This window comes from Monomorium pharaonis, chromosome 7 (genome assembly GCF_013373865.1).
Source record: "Monomorium pharaonis isolate MP-MQ-018 chromosome 7, ASM1337386v2, whole genome shotgun sequence".
NCBI lineage: Eukaryota > Metazoa > Arthropoda > Insecta > Hymenoptera > Formicidae > Monomorium > Monomorium pharaonis.
The window spans coordinates 12,732,869-12,748,338 of NC_050473.1; the positions used below are offsets into that span (position 1 = coordinate 12,732,869).

General features: G+C 43.8%; 1 protein-coding gene and 1 non-coding gene across 8 annotated transcripts in view; one reads left to right on the forward strand and one right to left on the reverse strand.

Annotated features, from left to right (window-relative positions):
* Positions 1 to 700: 700 nt before the first annotated feature.
* LOC105828113 lies at positions 701 to 8,246 on the reverse strand. Its single transcript, XR_004964113.1, has 2 exons — positions 7,923 to 8,246; positions 701 to 7,752 (listed from the first exon to the last, which is right to left on the reverse strand). It is a non-coding gene; the product is annotated as an uncharacterized LOC105828113 (transcript).
* Positions 8,247 to 8,392: 146 nt separating this feature from the next.
* Positions 8,393 to 15,470, forward strand: part of LOC105831116 (homeobox protein homothorax) — a 361,421-nt gene continuing 354,343 nt past the window's right edge. For 2 of the 7 annotated variants that reach the window (XM_012671023.3, XM_036289789.1), the window contains exon 1: positions 8,393 to 10,381. In XM_012671023.3, coding sequence (XP_012526477.1) covers positions 10,367 to 10,381 — 15 coding nt within the window. In that variant the 5' untranslated portion in view covers positions 8,393 to 10,366. The remainder of the gene's footprint in view (positions 10,382 to 15,470) is intronic. The other 5 variants (XM_012671021.3, XM_028195012.2, XM_012671022.3 and 2 more) reach the window with 4 other exon arrangements.

Sequence of the window (15,470 nt, forward strand, 5' to 3'; positions counted from 1 at the left end):
ATCCCGATACGATTCTTATGTCGATACCATTCTTATGGCGTCAAGTTTTTCATGAAACCAAATGTTAAATAAGAGTTTATTCTTATTCGTAAGTAAGAACTATATTGGATGTTTAATTCATACATTAATTAGTAGAATAAACATTATAAAATAATATTAATATTTCATGAGAAAAAATTCCAAGATAAATTATTTAAAAGAGAGAGTCAATGGCAATTCGTTTAATTAATATAGAATATGAGATAGCGATGTGGTAACTCGTCTTACGACATGCAAGAATTTCGTATGGCACGTGCTTGTGTATCACGCGTTACACGTTCTGAGAACTTGGAAAAAGTGAGATCGGTTATTTTATTCACCGTTATCTTGCATGTAACGTGTGGAAATTTTATACATTTACAAATGACGACGGGAACATGCAGCCGAGCCAGGGATTCCCGGCGTGTCATCATTATAAGGGTACGTGTACGTGTGCATATATTTACATAAGCAGGCTAATAATGTTTGATTTTTCGTTGTTGACAGTATTTCCAATTTTCTCTGAGAATTTCACTTATGCAGCAAAAATGCAAAATTTTCCTGGCAATGTACATCGATCGAAAACCATCTTCCTACGTTATTATTCTTCAAAATATTATTTAAAATTGCATTTTTTTATATTCATTGTTACATACTTTTTTCTTAATGTTACACTTTTATCTTTTTTATGCTCCATTCTGGGTAGAAAAACTAATGAGATTTGATAGACAAATGAGTTTCGCAGTTTATAAGATACATCCTCAGATGTATAGCTTCGACTATTCGAACAAGTTTTTGTCCCGTACCGGATGCTCCGGGGATCAGGAAATTTGGTCCTTTGAGAAAATGTATGGGCTCGATTTTACACGCGTCTAATTGGTCTGTGTGGTCGGAACGATAAAGCAGCCTTCATGAAAGGACATTACCGTGACTAGAAACAGAGAGAGAACTATACAACTTATGAGAGAAACTGCCATTCCCTTCTTCTTCTTTTCTCTCTCTCTCTCTCTCTCTCTCTCTCTCTCTCTCTCTCTCTCTCTCTCTCTCTTTCTCTCTCTCTCCTTTTCCTCCTCCCTTGTTTCTCGCGAGATCCTTCTTTGACTTGCGAGTCCTCTTACCTAATCGTTTTGACAGCGATTCGAGAAACGCAGCTCGCATACTAAGTGATCCTTAGTCATGTATCAGGAATCGAATCTCGTATGTGCAAATAACTTGCGCTCGTAGAACGTTCACTCGTCATTTTCTGCCGTAAATGAAATTGCTCGTATGCTTTTTCGCGCATTAACGAATTCTTTGGCCAGATTGTTTCTTTATTTTAGAATCTAATTATAAAGCGTAAGAAAAGACAAGGACAAAATTTACATTATTATTATTTTACCGGTGATTAAATCACGATAATTTATATAGAGTCAACAGTGAATTTATCACATATAGTTTTCTATTAAAGCGATTAGAAAAAAATTTTGTTTGTCATAAAAATTGAAAGTTACTCGGAATCATGGATTCTCAAATAGTTTTTGGATGACTATCGCGAGAGAGAGAGAGAGAGAGAGAGAGAGAGAGAGAGAGAGAGAGAGAGAGAGAAAGAATAAAAAATTTTTTTATCGAATTAATTGTGAGTTTGTCGATGTGAACATCTTCGACGTGAATGCGACCGGTGTAGTAGGCTTTTCGGTGACCGCTCGAATCGTCGCGATGCAGGAGGACGAAGGAGAGAAGGAGAGATCTTTTCTGATACCCTGGCGACCCCAACCAACCCTCCTGCATCCCGCGCACAGCCGGCCTGCCAGTCATCTGTGAGGGTTTAGTCACATTGGAATTTGTCGGAGAATATTCTGTGGTTCTCTATCTCTTTCTCTTCATCTCCCCTCTCTCTTTCTTAGGCTTTTACCCGATCAAAATACATATTTCACATATTTCTTTTGACGTGACGTGCAAAAAGGCGAGATGCTTTTTGTATGAAACATTTCTTGTGAAAAGCGAACGTACGGAAATTAATAATTAAAAAAATTAATTTAATTTAAACAAAAGGAAATTTTAATTTTCAACGTGTGTGTGTGTGTCGTCATCAAAATATATTATATATATAAATTTCTAGTCATATTTTGAGAATAGCAGAATATTATTCCTTTTACTACCATATTTGTGTTATCTTTGATCGAGTAGTTGAGCATTTGATTGTGCTGCAACAATAAAAGTCGATATGTCATTATGATGTAGTAATACGTGACGGAATAAATTAATAAAGTCATTGCTGTTTGGAATCATTAGTGGTTAACATCACATTTAGTTTCGCTATCTTTTGTCTAAAATTGTCCACCGCAATCATTTATGGAAAGGTACGAAAATAATAGTTTGACATTATATAAATCGCCTTTTTTGTCAAAAAGTCATTTCAAGTCGTCTTCTAAGATGACGTTATTATGGCATTTATGGGTTTATAGCATTTATTCACTTATCATGCTTACTTTTGTACTCGGCACACGATTATATGCAAGACGATGCAATGAGAATTTCAGTTTCATAAAGCGAGGGTAGCGGCGCTTAATGACGAGATCAGATTTCCACCTTCATTTCGGATGGTAATTTATGCTGCGCGCAGAACTCGCACGTCGCTAAGACGCCCACGTAACTTCGTTGCCTGTCTATCACTATTATCGCTAACACGAGAGCGAACGAACGAACGAACTCTCGTCCAAATTCACTTGATCTCTTTCGTAGAAAGCGTTGCTCCTAGACCGCGACGGTATCATTGAATTTCTTCCGGCATTTATCACTTCTATCGAATATATAAATTAATCTGACTAATTAATTTCAATGATTGCATAATCGGATGAGCGGCTCTTTCTCAATATTTATGTAATGCATGTGTGTACATGCGAATGCCGTTGCAATATTTTATTTTCGGCGAGGAAAGGAAATTTCGATCGCGCGATGCAATCTTGCGAAGGGAAAAGTACTTTCTCGTTCGATTCGGGGGTGATAGGTGCGCGCGCGTACCTCGCAAGGGCGAACTACCGGTTTAATGGGGCGCGGATGTGCGTTCGTAGGGGTGTCGCATTCACCGGGATGATCGATCACGGGTTATCCACCCTTAGTCTGTTATAATGCGCCACGCAGCATATATATGTATACGCGAAGGTACCTCATCGCCTTGCTCGCAATACTTTGCGATGTCCGTCCGGCAAAACCTTCCTTTCGTTCTTCGTTGAGCACGCTCAACTATAAATTGCGTAGATTGATATTAGTACAGCAGCAATCGCACTTGAATAATTGAATGTGGCAGCATATATACTAATCACATCCGATCGCTACCTGCCTGACTAGTCCATATTGAGTTTAGAGGCCGAGAATTAGGCCACACGATAGATGTACTTTTGCATTTGTGATGTTATGTCGTATATCTTGATCGAGGTTTATCAAATTGATATTTGACAACCCCCTGAAATAATGGAATAGATACGATATGTATGTACGACGCGACTAATCGTCGAATCAATTAACTAGCAAGATTTTTTAATTAAATTCGTTCTTAAATTCTCTTGTATTTGTACCATGTACATTATTTATATTATCAAGTGACTTTTGACAATATAAATTTTTGCCCGTCTCGGAAAGATGTGTAGTACAATTTGCATGATCTTTGCGAGCGATCGAGGAAATAAGTCTGCGTGAGTCACACGTCGTGACAAATAAGGCATTCTCGCTCGTTACCGCACGGTTTTAAGTGGTTAGGTTAGGTTTACTAACAGATCCCTTTTTCTCACGACAACGGTTATTTCAAATTGTACGAGTGGCAACGCTCAAGAAAACGCACGGATGCGCGCGGCCGCCGGAATTCATTGCGTCCCTCTAAGAACTATAAACAAACGTGCAGAGAGTATCGCTCGGTCCCATGAAAACAAGAGTGGCCGAGGACACGAGGGAATTTAGTAATTCGAGAACCTTAATCGGATCGGTGTTGTGTTTCGCAGACTCGACAATAATGTTGCTACGCGCATCCGAGGCCCTCTCGTGCTATCGTACGTTCTTTCGCTATGGAACATTCTCCGTGCTCTGATGATCAACAACATTGGTTGCCATCCACACAACTAATTTTCACGCGAGAATCGAACAGCAGCACATGCATTTTCCTAAACGTGATGGAGGCAACGTGTAATTATCTTTGCTAAACCGTATACAACAAGCTACTCTGCAATCTATCGTCCAGAACAGTGCTTGCTGTAAATTACATGGCGTGTACAATTAATCCAACTATATCACGAAGAATATTTAATTCTGACGATTAATAGAAAGTTAAACGGATTACATATGCGAAATTCTCAGGATTGAATCTTATTTAAATCGTGGTCCGTTTACACATGCGGATTATTTTAACTCGAGTTAAGTTGAAATGTTTATTTTTTCTGTTTGAGATATCAGTCGGAGATAAAATATGTTGTGTAAAATATCTTGTAATGTATTTATGCGTGATCATTACAATGTCCAAAAAGCCATTTCATGTAACCTAATAGTTGACTTGATTTTAAAAATAAACAAGATTACTGAAATACAGTATTACATTTTTCACCAGAATATTTTGACAATACATTTTACAGCTATTATTAAAACAATTTTAGATTATTCTAAAAAAATCTATACAAGAAATTTGTTACGAGAACAGGAAGATGTGTATACTTATTTGCGATAGGTACTTTTGGGAATTTTGTTTGTGCTTTTTAAAGAAAGGAAAATTTCTACCCCTGTTTCGACCAACAGTTTGAATTAAACTTGCGAACATCTTCCCGCTCGTGACCTTCCACGAAAGGCGAACAATCAGGGTACAAACATGTTTCCTGGCTCCGTCCAGCTTAATTGTATAGACTTTGACATTGTTAGGCCCCTTTCCAACACAATAAGAGAGACAGTAGGGATGTTTCGCAGAATTACGCACGAATAGTAAGCAGGTTATGTCGCACATGATCGTATTGTATTGTCTTTCCCAGCATATTAATGTACATTCGAAGTTCCTACCACTCTAACGTTACTCTATTTTCGTACATTCGGACTGGAATTGCTCCGAGTAAAATACGATCGTCAAAGTCTGTCGTCTATACAAAATAAAAATGCATGTTTAATTCCCAATGAGAAAATCATAAGGAAATTATTAGATGTGAATTGGAAAGCTATAATTTGGTAATTTGATCGTTGATTATTATATATTGTTGTTGCACGCGCATATACACCTTGTTTTTATTTTTTATATACATTTCGTACTCTAGTTTATTTCATAAATACCAGGTTGTAGTTGTCAAGCACATGGACTAGAATACGGAGAAGTAGCGAGGGTGGCAGCTTTCTCGGCTCTGGCGACGTTTATCGAATTTTTCGCGGGGCCACTTAGATAATTCGTAGCAGGCAGGGGGCTTACGTAAGAATCGATCATTCTCTGGCGTCACGAGAAATTTAATGGCTCGTGGCTGGCTGCGCGCGCGCGCGATTGAGAGAGAGAGAGAGAGAGTGTGTGTGTGTGTGTGTGTGTGTGTGTGTGTGTGTGTGTGTGTTCTTCCTTTGTTACTATAGACAGATGGCAACATAACTGGATTCGTCTCGTGATCTATGATGAAATAACAGGTTTGAAATATCCTTTGCACTCTGCAGATAAAGTTTAACAGCTTGACAATGTTTTCTGGAAATGCGAATTAAAGGAGTATGGAACAGAAAGGATGCGAAAAGCAAGTCGGTAATTGTGCTATTTTTTTTTTATTTGGGATTACAATATAAGCGATTCATTCCGCGTGATTACCGGTGCTACAGGATCGGTTTGCTAAAAATCTACATTGCAAACAAACAAGTTGTCTCCACCTAAAAGAAACTAACGTTCCATCTCAACGTTCATAGCTCGGATGTGTGCCAAGCAACTTTGACTTTTGCATTAAAATGACATTTTTGCGAAAAATTGTTGCGTTTGATATATTATTAAATTCTTTATCCATAAATGGTACATTTCATTACACATATTTTTATAATTGTAAAATATCTAAATAGATGATATTTTTACTCAAGTTTGTCTAATGTCGAGCTCACACATAAAAATAAATGCCAAGTGAAATCTGCGAAAAGACGGCTCACTCGTGTCTTGTCTCTGCTTCTCTTGTATACAAGAAAGGCACGTCCAACATAAATTCGGAAATTCAGGATTCATTATCCACTTTGTCGATGGCGACCAACTCGGCGCCGCCACGCCACGTCGATCGATGGCTGCCGAACGCGGATGTGTCAATTTGCGATATTATGCGGAACGCGGCGTGTAAACGCGCGCAGAGGACGACGACGGTAGACGCGCGAGGACGAGCACGGGAACGGCGGCGGCGGCGGCGGCGGCGGCGGTGACGGTGGCGAAGGGGGGAAAGGGGGAAAGTGCGGGATGAGAGTCATAAAATCGAGCGAAGTGAACGCCAGGAGGGAGACACTGAGTGATGTCGGTGACAGGTCGCCCGCCCTCCTCCACGTCCTCCTGCAACCGCCTCCTGTCGCTATTACTCACCGAACGCCGAATACCATTCAAAGTTCGAAACCGCACGTTCGCGACCCAATTCCTACGCGGAGTCAGCTGTTTGGTTCATTCAAAGCTCGATCGCTAGCGCCGACGGGTACCTGGTGCGAAAATGCTGGTCAAATTAGAAAAAAAAAACAAAACAAATAACAGGTAGATTACGCGCGGAGTCGCCATCGATAATTTTATTTATAACAGGTAGTGGCTATATAGACTTGGATTGGACGAATGAGTTGGCAGTTTTATTAAAACGCTCGTGTGTAATATCATCATTTTGGAAAATGTGTTAAAATATAATTTACCACTAGTATCATAATACAGCTGTTATTATATTTCATCTTTTGTAAGAATACAAGACTTTCTAAGGGAATATGTATTAATAAAATAAAGGTTGCAGTGTAGAAAAATACTTACTGGCCAGTGATGTACGAGAGTTAATACGTACATAAAGGTAAATTTCGTGTGGCAAGTTTTGTCTTTGATTTTATCATTGTACAAGTGACTTAAATACTTGTAATATCTAAAATACAAAATAAACGTAATAAATATTTGTCACTGTTTGTATCAACGTGTGTGTAGATCCCTCACGTTGGTTGACCAAAAGACTTTTTCTGCTGCTGTTTAGAAATACCGTCCGACGGGAAATGACAAGTAAGAAAATTTATTTTAAGTACGTTTATAAAGATTATAGGTTATTGACAACATCAATTAATGTTCAATCTTGGCAAATGAAATATTCATTGTACAGGTATACGTGCACGAAGGAACTGCAGTTTAGGAAAAAAATAATGAGTCCGATGAGTTGGAGGATCAGAGAGTTTTAATTTTCCGTAAACTATGAGGATCGATGGGAATTTGTTCAGGTGGCTGCGCGTTTGCATTTCGTAGAGAATCGAGATGCGATGAAATCTCTCTCTCTCTCTCTCTCTCTCTCTCTCTCTCTCTCTCTCTCTCTCTATCGAGAATCACTCGCCACGCTGACTGTCAGTATTATCCTGTGCGCGCGCGCGCGCACGCGCGTGACCGTCGCTCCGATCAGCCGAGCGCCGCGCGCCGGGCGCCCGGCACGATAGAAACGGTTCTAAAAGTGCAATGTAAAATTTTGCGTCCTGCGTCGATCACCGACGGCGCACCTTGATGCGAAGCTCTTCGGTCGTATCAATACCATCGCGCGTCAAGTTTGCTCGAGATCGCTGAAACTGCAAAATTACTCACTTTTCATACATATCTTTTCTTTCTTTCTCCTCATTCTTTACTCACTCTTTTATTATAACGAACGCGGCATACGAATGGTATGTGTATGTATTTGAAAGTTGAAAAATCGATCGAACTTTGTGTACTAGTTGCATAGGGCATTGTCGAAACGTACCTACGTATCGTGAGAGTCTTTTCGGGGAATTTCTGTAGATTCGGAACGGAAAACAAATGCGAAGGAATCGTGCAGAATTTTTTCCAATGTCAGTGTTTGGCTGAAGAGTCTGGAGAGGCGATTGCGAGGGAAACGCGAGATGTCCCGGTGCACGCCGCGCGGGATCGCGTCGTCGTCGTCGTCGGCGTCGTGGTCGTGGTCGTGGTCGTGGTCGTGGTCGTGGTCGTCGTCGCCGTCGTTGTCGCCGCCGCCCGCCGCCCGTCGGCGTCGGCGGTCTCGTTGGTAGTGGTGGTGTAGCGATGGCGGAGGACTCGGTGGTTCGGAGTCTCGCCGCGACGGCGCTGGAACCGCGCTTGCTCTCGGCCGGGCTCCGATAGGCGGTCTCAGCGGACGCATTGGCCGAGCTCGGTGGGCGTGTCGGCGAGTCTCCCACTCCGACGCGTAGCGCGGCGCTGATTGACAGTTGGCGAACGACTGCGGACGGCGCAGGATCTAAAACCGCGCTAGGCGCTGCTCTCCACGCTCGCTCGCTCGCTCCGCTCCGCTCCGCTCCGCTCCGTTCTTCTCTACACCCGGTTGCTTTTTCGTGGGGGAAACCTGAAACACGCATATCCCCGTGGCTGGCATACAACACACTACGAACCTACCACCTTCTGTCCGGCGGAGTTACGACGAGTGCCACACGCAGTAGTAGTCACGGTCAGGGAGGAGGGTCGCCCGCCGTCTCTCGCGGACAGCTCTCGCTCGCTCGCTCGCTCGCTCGTACGTTTGGGCGCGCGATCTCCTCTCTCGGGTTCGCGCGCGTAATCGTCCCGTGGTCCGTGGCATCGCGAATAGTAAAGGCCGCGCCGCGCGTCGCGTCGCGTCCGCGTCTCGCACACTCTGTGCGTTTGTACCGTCGTCGTCGTCGTCGTCGTTGTGCCGATTATCGCTCCGAAGCGAGCGAACGCGGCCGCCGGGTGTGTTGGAAAAGGCGGCGGCAATCTCAGGGAGAGAGAGAGAGGGAGAGAGAGAGAGAGAGAGAGAGGAGTAGCCGCGCCGCCGTCGTCGTCGCGTCGTGGCGTCGTGGCAACGCCGCCGCGTCACACCGTGTGCGTCACACGCGCGCGTCTTTGCGCTCCGCTCCGGTAAACGTGCGCGCGCGAGGTGCGAGCATACCTACCACCCGTCGTCCGTCGGTCCACTGTGCGCGATTCGCGCGACAGTCAATAGTGCTCGCGTCGCGTCCCCGAGTGTCGTGAACTGGAGAATGTGACATCATCGGTGATGATTGCTAGTGTGCGAAACGGTGAATAGAGGAAAAAAGTGTGGCAAGTGGACCGAGAGAGAGAGAGAGAGAGAGAGAGAGAGAGAGAGAGAGAGACCGGTTGCAGCATCTCGATGCGGCACGTTTGGCCGCTGGCTGCTGCAGGCCGCCTCGCGCTCTAGATGCGCGCTTCTCCATCACGGTTCCACGTCTTCTCTCCTGACACAAGGAGCACCCGCGTCGTTCGTTGACCGACTCCACGTGCCCTCTCCGCGTGAACGCTCGTGACATGCGGGATTGACGGGAAATATATCCCACCGAGCTGACGAGCTGTGGTGTCGCCGTCGCCGTCGTCGTCGTCGTCATCGTCGTCCGTCGTCGTCGTTGTCGTCGTCGTCGTCGTCGTCGTCGCCGCAACGATGATGAGGAAACACGTGTACCCGACCCAAGCCGTTGTCGTCCTAGTCGCCGCCGTGCAGGCTCTACCGCGAACGACGGTACCCGTCGCCGTCGCCGTCGCCGTCGCCGTCGCCGTCGCCGTCGCCGCCGAGCTCTGCTGACGTTCGTCCGTGACACTTTTGACCGAAACCCGCCGGCGTTGCCGCCGCCACCGGTGCCGTCGGCCGCTGCCGTTTCGTTCGCCGAGCGACTACGCCGTCCTTGTGCATGTGTGTGTGTATGGGTGAATCTTTCAAAATACAGAGGACGAGACAACAAAAGGAAAAGAAGGCCGCTACTCTAAACGCGAGAAGGGATTTACCGAGAAGGAGAGAAAGAGTAGAGATAGAGAGAGAGAGAGAGAGAGAGAGAGAGAGCAAGCGGAACCGACCGACGGAGCGCGATTGTCGAAGCCGAGTGGCTGGCAGTCGGCTCGTCCCGACGACGGCTCTCTTTCGAAAGGAGAAAAGAGGTTCGTCTCGCGCAGCGTGTGCCGTCGGCCGCCGACGGAGAGGCCAGAGTTCCGAGAGAGCCCCAGCACAGTCCCGTCGGACGAAAGCCCAACGCGCGCGCGTGTGTGTGTGTGTGTGTGTATATGTGTCACGCAGCGCGTCCGAGCGTCCAGGCTTAGCGCGCTCTCCAACAGTGAAGCCGAGAAAGTGTAGTGTCAAGTGTCGAGGCTCGCTCGCTTACGTTGTGGGAAAATACAGCCGCTACGGTGGCTCAGCACGCAGAGTTCCCCGGCGCGGCCAGGGCGTTCATGGCGCAGCCAAGGGTACGTAACGCTCCTACATCTTTTCCTACGCTATAGGCTATGGGTATAATATATATACAATATACAATATAGAATATACAATAGTGACGATGACCGAAGAGAACGATCGACGATAGGCCGCGGCGCGCTTCGCTCGAATCAACTTTCCAAAAGTCGTCCTCGTAGGAGCAGCAAGTACGGGAAAAAGTATACATACTTCTCAAATACGCGAAAGTGATCGATCCGAAACACTATTGAGTTTTCATACATGGATGCTGTTTTTCTCGTTCGTCCGAGTCAATCCCAGAGGAGTGTCTTGTTGGTCCAATTGAATATCGTTCACCGTGCCGCGGTGCCGCTCTGCGCGGCAGCAAACGACGAAGAAGGAAAATCGACGACGGTCGCTCGCGCGCACAAAGGGGGCTGCTTTCGGGCTTGCCGAGGGCGAGCTTCTTATTCACGCGCGAAATTCGGGCGATTCGCGTCATCGACATCGCGCGAGCGACCGAGGGAGAGAGAGAGAGAATCTGCCGATGAGTCTCGCGCGGGCTCGCGTTTCGTGTTTACGTGTGTCGATTACACGCTTGTGTCTAATCGGACGACTTTGACCGCGGCGTAATTACCAGCGCGATTATCATAGCGCCAACACACCGGGGGAGTAAATTTCCTCTGGCTTCGATCGCACGCGTCTCGTCGGTTTATGCCACGCTCGAGTTTCCCGCCCGCGTTCTCGACAGTCGTGTGCGAGATCCAAGCGAGTGGGACCTCCGATCTGTTGAATATTTACGCCCGAAGACTCCTCCCCGAGGAAGGAGGAATTCTCCCTGATTTCAAGGCACGCTCCGCACGAGTATTCACTTCGAGACGTTCGCGCGTATTGTTTCCGAATAACCGTATCTCTGATCGCGTTACACGCGCGGATTTACCGGCGTGTGTCGATAAAGCGTGCGTTGCGTCGCGTCGCGCCGCGGTCGTTTCGTTAGACTTTAGAAGCTCGATCTGTTACTTTCAAAGCGCCGCGCAGAGCCCTCCAATTCACATTCACTCGGGCTGTGCCCGACACGACAAATACCTATAAACGTTACGAGCGCTTAATTAAAACAAGCGGCAAGTTGACGCTTCCGTTGTTGCGCTCTCGATGACGAAAGGCATCGCCCGCACTCCGAAACGCGCATTTCCATTCACCGTGTGTCACGTAAACATTTCTTATGTGTCAAAAGTTGGCCGCGCTATTTCTTCATTATTCCCTACTAATTAACGTAGATAAATAATTGCAACATTATTCCTCTAATTGATAGTTGTCTATAATAATTCAATTAATTAAACCATTGAAATTCCCTCCTTATTCATTTAAGTGGGAGTGACGTGTACTTGATGAAAAGCACGGATCCAAACAATTATTTATTGTTGTTATAATTAAATCAAATTTTATGTTAAAATCCATCGCCTCGCGGAAAGAAAAGGTTTATTTTGCTTCGGGTAAAGTTAAGTAAGTGGACGTAATTTTCTGTCCAGTTTTTGAAACGAGTGTTCCGACGGTGCTGGTTAAAATTACGTCACACGTGTACGACGGAAACGAATAAAAAATCGACTTCGAATCGGAAACAGCAAAAACAGGCCTTTTCGTAACAGCCCTTCTTTCATACGTCTCTTTTCGAAGGATCGAGCTTCGCGCGGATCACTTGCGGTTTCTTGTTCACGCGACGGTAAAATGCGACCAACGGCGGGATAATAGCCTCGTTACCACCCTTTTACGTTCCCTTGCGTAAAGTCTGTCTAAAAATCGTACGCGCGCGTTTCAATGCGCTGTTTGTGCATTTAATGCAGAAAAATATGAATATAAATATCTCGCGTCTCTGGTTACTTGAAGTAGCGGTACGAGTAATTTTTTTAAGATTTCTTAAATATTTCATCTACTTGCCATTTTCGATTCACTGGCAGGTTGCCATATTCTTTGTGATTGTGAGACGCGTTTCTAGCCGTCGGATGTATGTAACGTGCTCCTTTCTCAATGTGTGTTTTCAACTTGGTACTCTTAAATATTTCAAGTAATTACGTAAATCCAATTAGTAAATACTAAAATAAAACGTGTAAAAGAAACTTTTATTTCTTGTTAAATATACAATCGTGATATATCGGTCGAATTTTTTATTACCTTTCGTATCGCGTATACCGAGCAAGTAGAAAATCACATTTCCAAAATAGACTTTTGCGAATCAAGATATTCAGCTTCCACGAAGAACAATATTAATATTCATGTCTTTTAAAAAAATGTTTTTACGACGGAATTGACACATTGTGGATAAATGTTTGAAATATGCAGTTTATACTATATAAAAAATGCTTTTTTTTTTTAAGTCATGCCCAAGTTGTTTTGCCGATGCGAGACACTCGGCCTATTCGTGCAGTATTTTTCTCGTTTTATGCTAATGCGAAATACTTGGTGAGCTCGTTTCGATCCGAGGCGAAAGAGTCACGAGTTAAATTCAATCGCATTGACACTTCTCGATCATTCAATGTGCTAAACGGGTCATATTGATTGATAACCGAATCTATGCACTTTACACGCTTCAGGCGTGTGGCATTGTAATGCGCGATTCGTATGTGCAGATCTTTTTTTTTCGACTCCAGCTAATTTCGTTGCCCAACTTTTCAAGAGAGAAGATAACATTTTTTCGCATTTATTACTTTTATTTTTATACCGCAGTCATGTGCTGAAACATGCAAAAAAAAAAAAAAAAAGAATTAAAGTCTAATATAATTTTAGCTTCTTCAATTTTTTACGTACATTTTTTTCCCGTTATAAATACGCGAGAAAAGTGTATCTCGTGTCGACTTTCATGTTTCCGTTTCCAATAATAAATGTCGGTAATACATTCTCAAGGTGTTAATTGCATTTTGTCGTGAAAACAGTTCCGAGTAAGCCGAATATAACGGGTATTGACAATTTCAAGCAAATGATACGTTTGCGTCCGGCCGCGCGCGGCGTCGTGCAGGACGATCCAGCGCGCACTTTTTATCGCTCAATTCCGTCACAATTTCATCCCCGTCGTTCGGTGAGTTCGGTCCCGGTTGCGCTTGCAAAATTGCCGAAACGTGCGTGCGAGCCTGCTTCGCAGACCTCTTTTGCGTGCGCAGCGCGGAGAATTCTTTACGAGGTAGATCGAAGAAAGCGACGGCACAACAAGTCTACGGCAAAGATCCTTGACAGGTGAATTTTTTTCACTGACTTGACGATCCGTCGGAAGTTGCTAAACATTGACAAGTAGTTTGCTAAATGCGCGCGACTGCCGATAGAACAACAGCGGATATCTGAAAATTTTTATTTGCTTGCAAACGATGACAGCTATCAGGAATTCAAATGTCCGCAGACATGATAAGTATCAAATTTATTCGAGATTATTGGCAATTTTTACCGATTTTTAATTCTATTTTTTATTTCGTGCTTCTGCGCGCGCGCAAGCACGCGCACACGAATTATTCTAAAGATCCGACAAATACAACGGTGTCATTTGCAAATTGTAAATTTCTAGGACTAAACATTGTGTGTGTGTGTGTGTGTGTGTTTTAATTTTGTTTTTATTTTATTTTTATTTAAAATTTTTTTCACATTTTCTCTATATTATTGCGTATTTATATTTCTAATTTTTCCGAGCGTCGTCTTCGTGAAAGTCGATTTGTTGTACGTGCAGTGTCCAGGAGTTGAATGAGCGAAAAAGGTGCGATCGTTTCGCATGAACTGTGCGTATATTTCGGCGAGGACATCTGTGTAATGCGATAGTGCGTTTCGGATTAAAAATTCTGACCGCGAGAATGGCGGACAACTACTCTCCGACGACGAGGACCCGATTTTTCGTCGTCCGTCGGCGCTGTACCGCCGCCGAATGAGCCGTGATTATGTATTTATGGGCAGCCATCAATCACTTTCGCTCTCCCGATTGCGGATATCGGCCTTTAGCCTACGGATTAAAGTCGTATCGATTTCTCGCCGTTCCCCATTGGCCGTGCGCGCCGCGTCGCCGCTGTTTTTTCCTTTTTTCGTCTGGACAGTCGTTAGGCATATTCATGCACGAGATAAATGGGCCTAACTCGACTCGGTGCCCGCGATTTAGAGCCGCATGGCTTAGAGTCGACGCTGCTCGGTACGAATCTAATTCTGTTTTCCGAAAATATGTCCGTAATCGATGCGACCATTCAAACCATAAACTTTCTGCCAAACGCCTCTCAAATGCGCGAAATAACTTTACCGATTTAGAAATTTTATATATATATATATATATATATATATCTCGCGTTTAGCACTTTCGAAATATGATATTAATTGTCACACCTTTCAAAAATCAGGAGTTGCAGATATTTAAATTTATCAATTTGCAATAGAGGAAGAGATGTAAAATTTGTCGTATCGATAAGCGTTGAATATAATTTTTAAAAGTGAAAATAGAGGAATTTGCCATGTTGTAAAGTAGACAATATAATTGTCATTGTGAAGAAAACGTTTTGTTCAATGTCAGAATCGCGCTCGTAGCGTGACCACGTAAGGGTTAACTGCAAGTTTTGTACTACTGCGATCTATATCGTCTCTATTCTAACTAACATAATGAGAAAGGAGACGAGAGAGAAACGAGCGATACGAAAGACAGCAAGCGCGAACTTACGAGAATTCTATCTGATTTTATACAAAGTGCTTGAGATAATTGAATTTCTAAGGAACTAATTACCGCCATGTGTGATAATTATACTTAATATATCGCGTAATCGTATGCAGTAGAGAAAAGAAAACGTTAAATGTTATGTGGACGTTAAACGTTAAACGAAATTGAATCTAAAATAGAAAGACCCGCGAAATGGAGAAATATCTTTTATAGTATGAAAGTATATTACCTTGTTTTTTTTTTAATCGTTGATGTTACAGAAAGAAAAAATAAATGCGCGACAAGAATGTTTCTTTTCTCTTCTTTTCTATTTAAAGTGCTGACAAGAAATGCTCTTTCTCTCTCTCTCTCTCTCTCTCTCTCTCTCTCTCTCTCTCTCTCTCTCTCTTCGTGATATTAATAGCAAAAACTTTTCTTAAATAGGTTTTAGTATTGGTTATCGTCGGTGTACATCG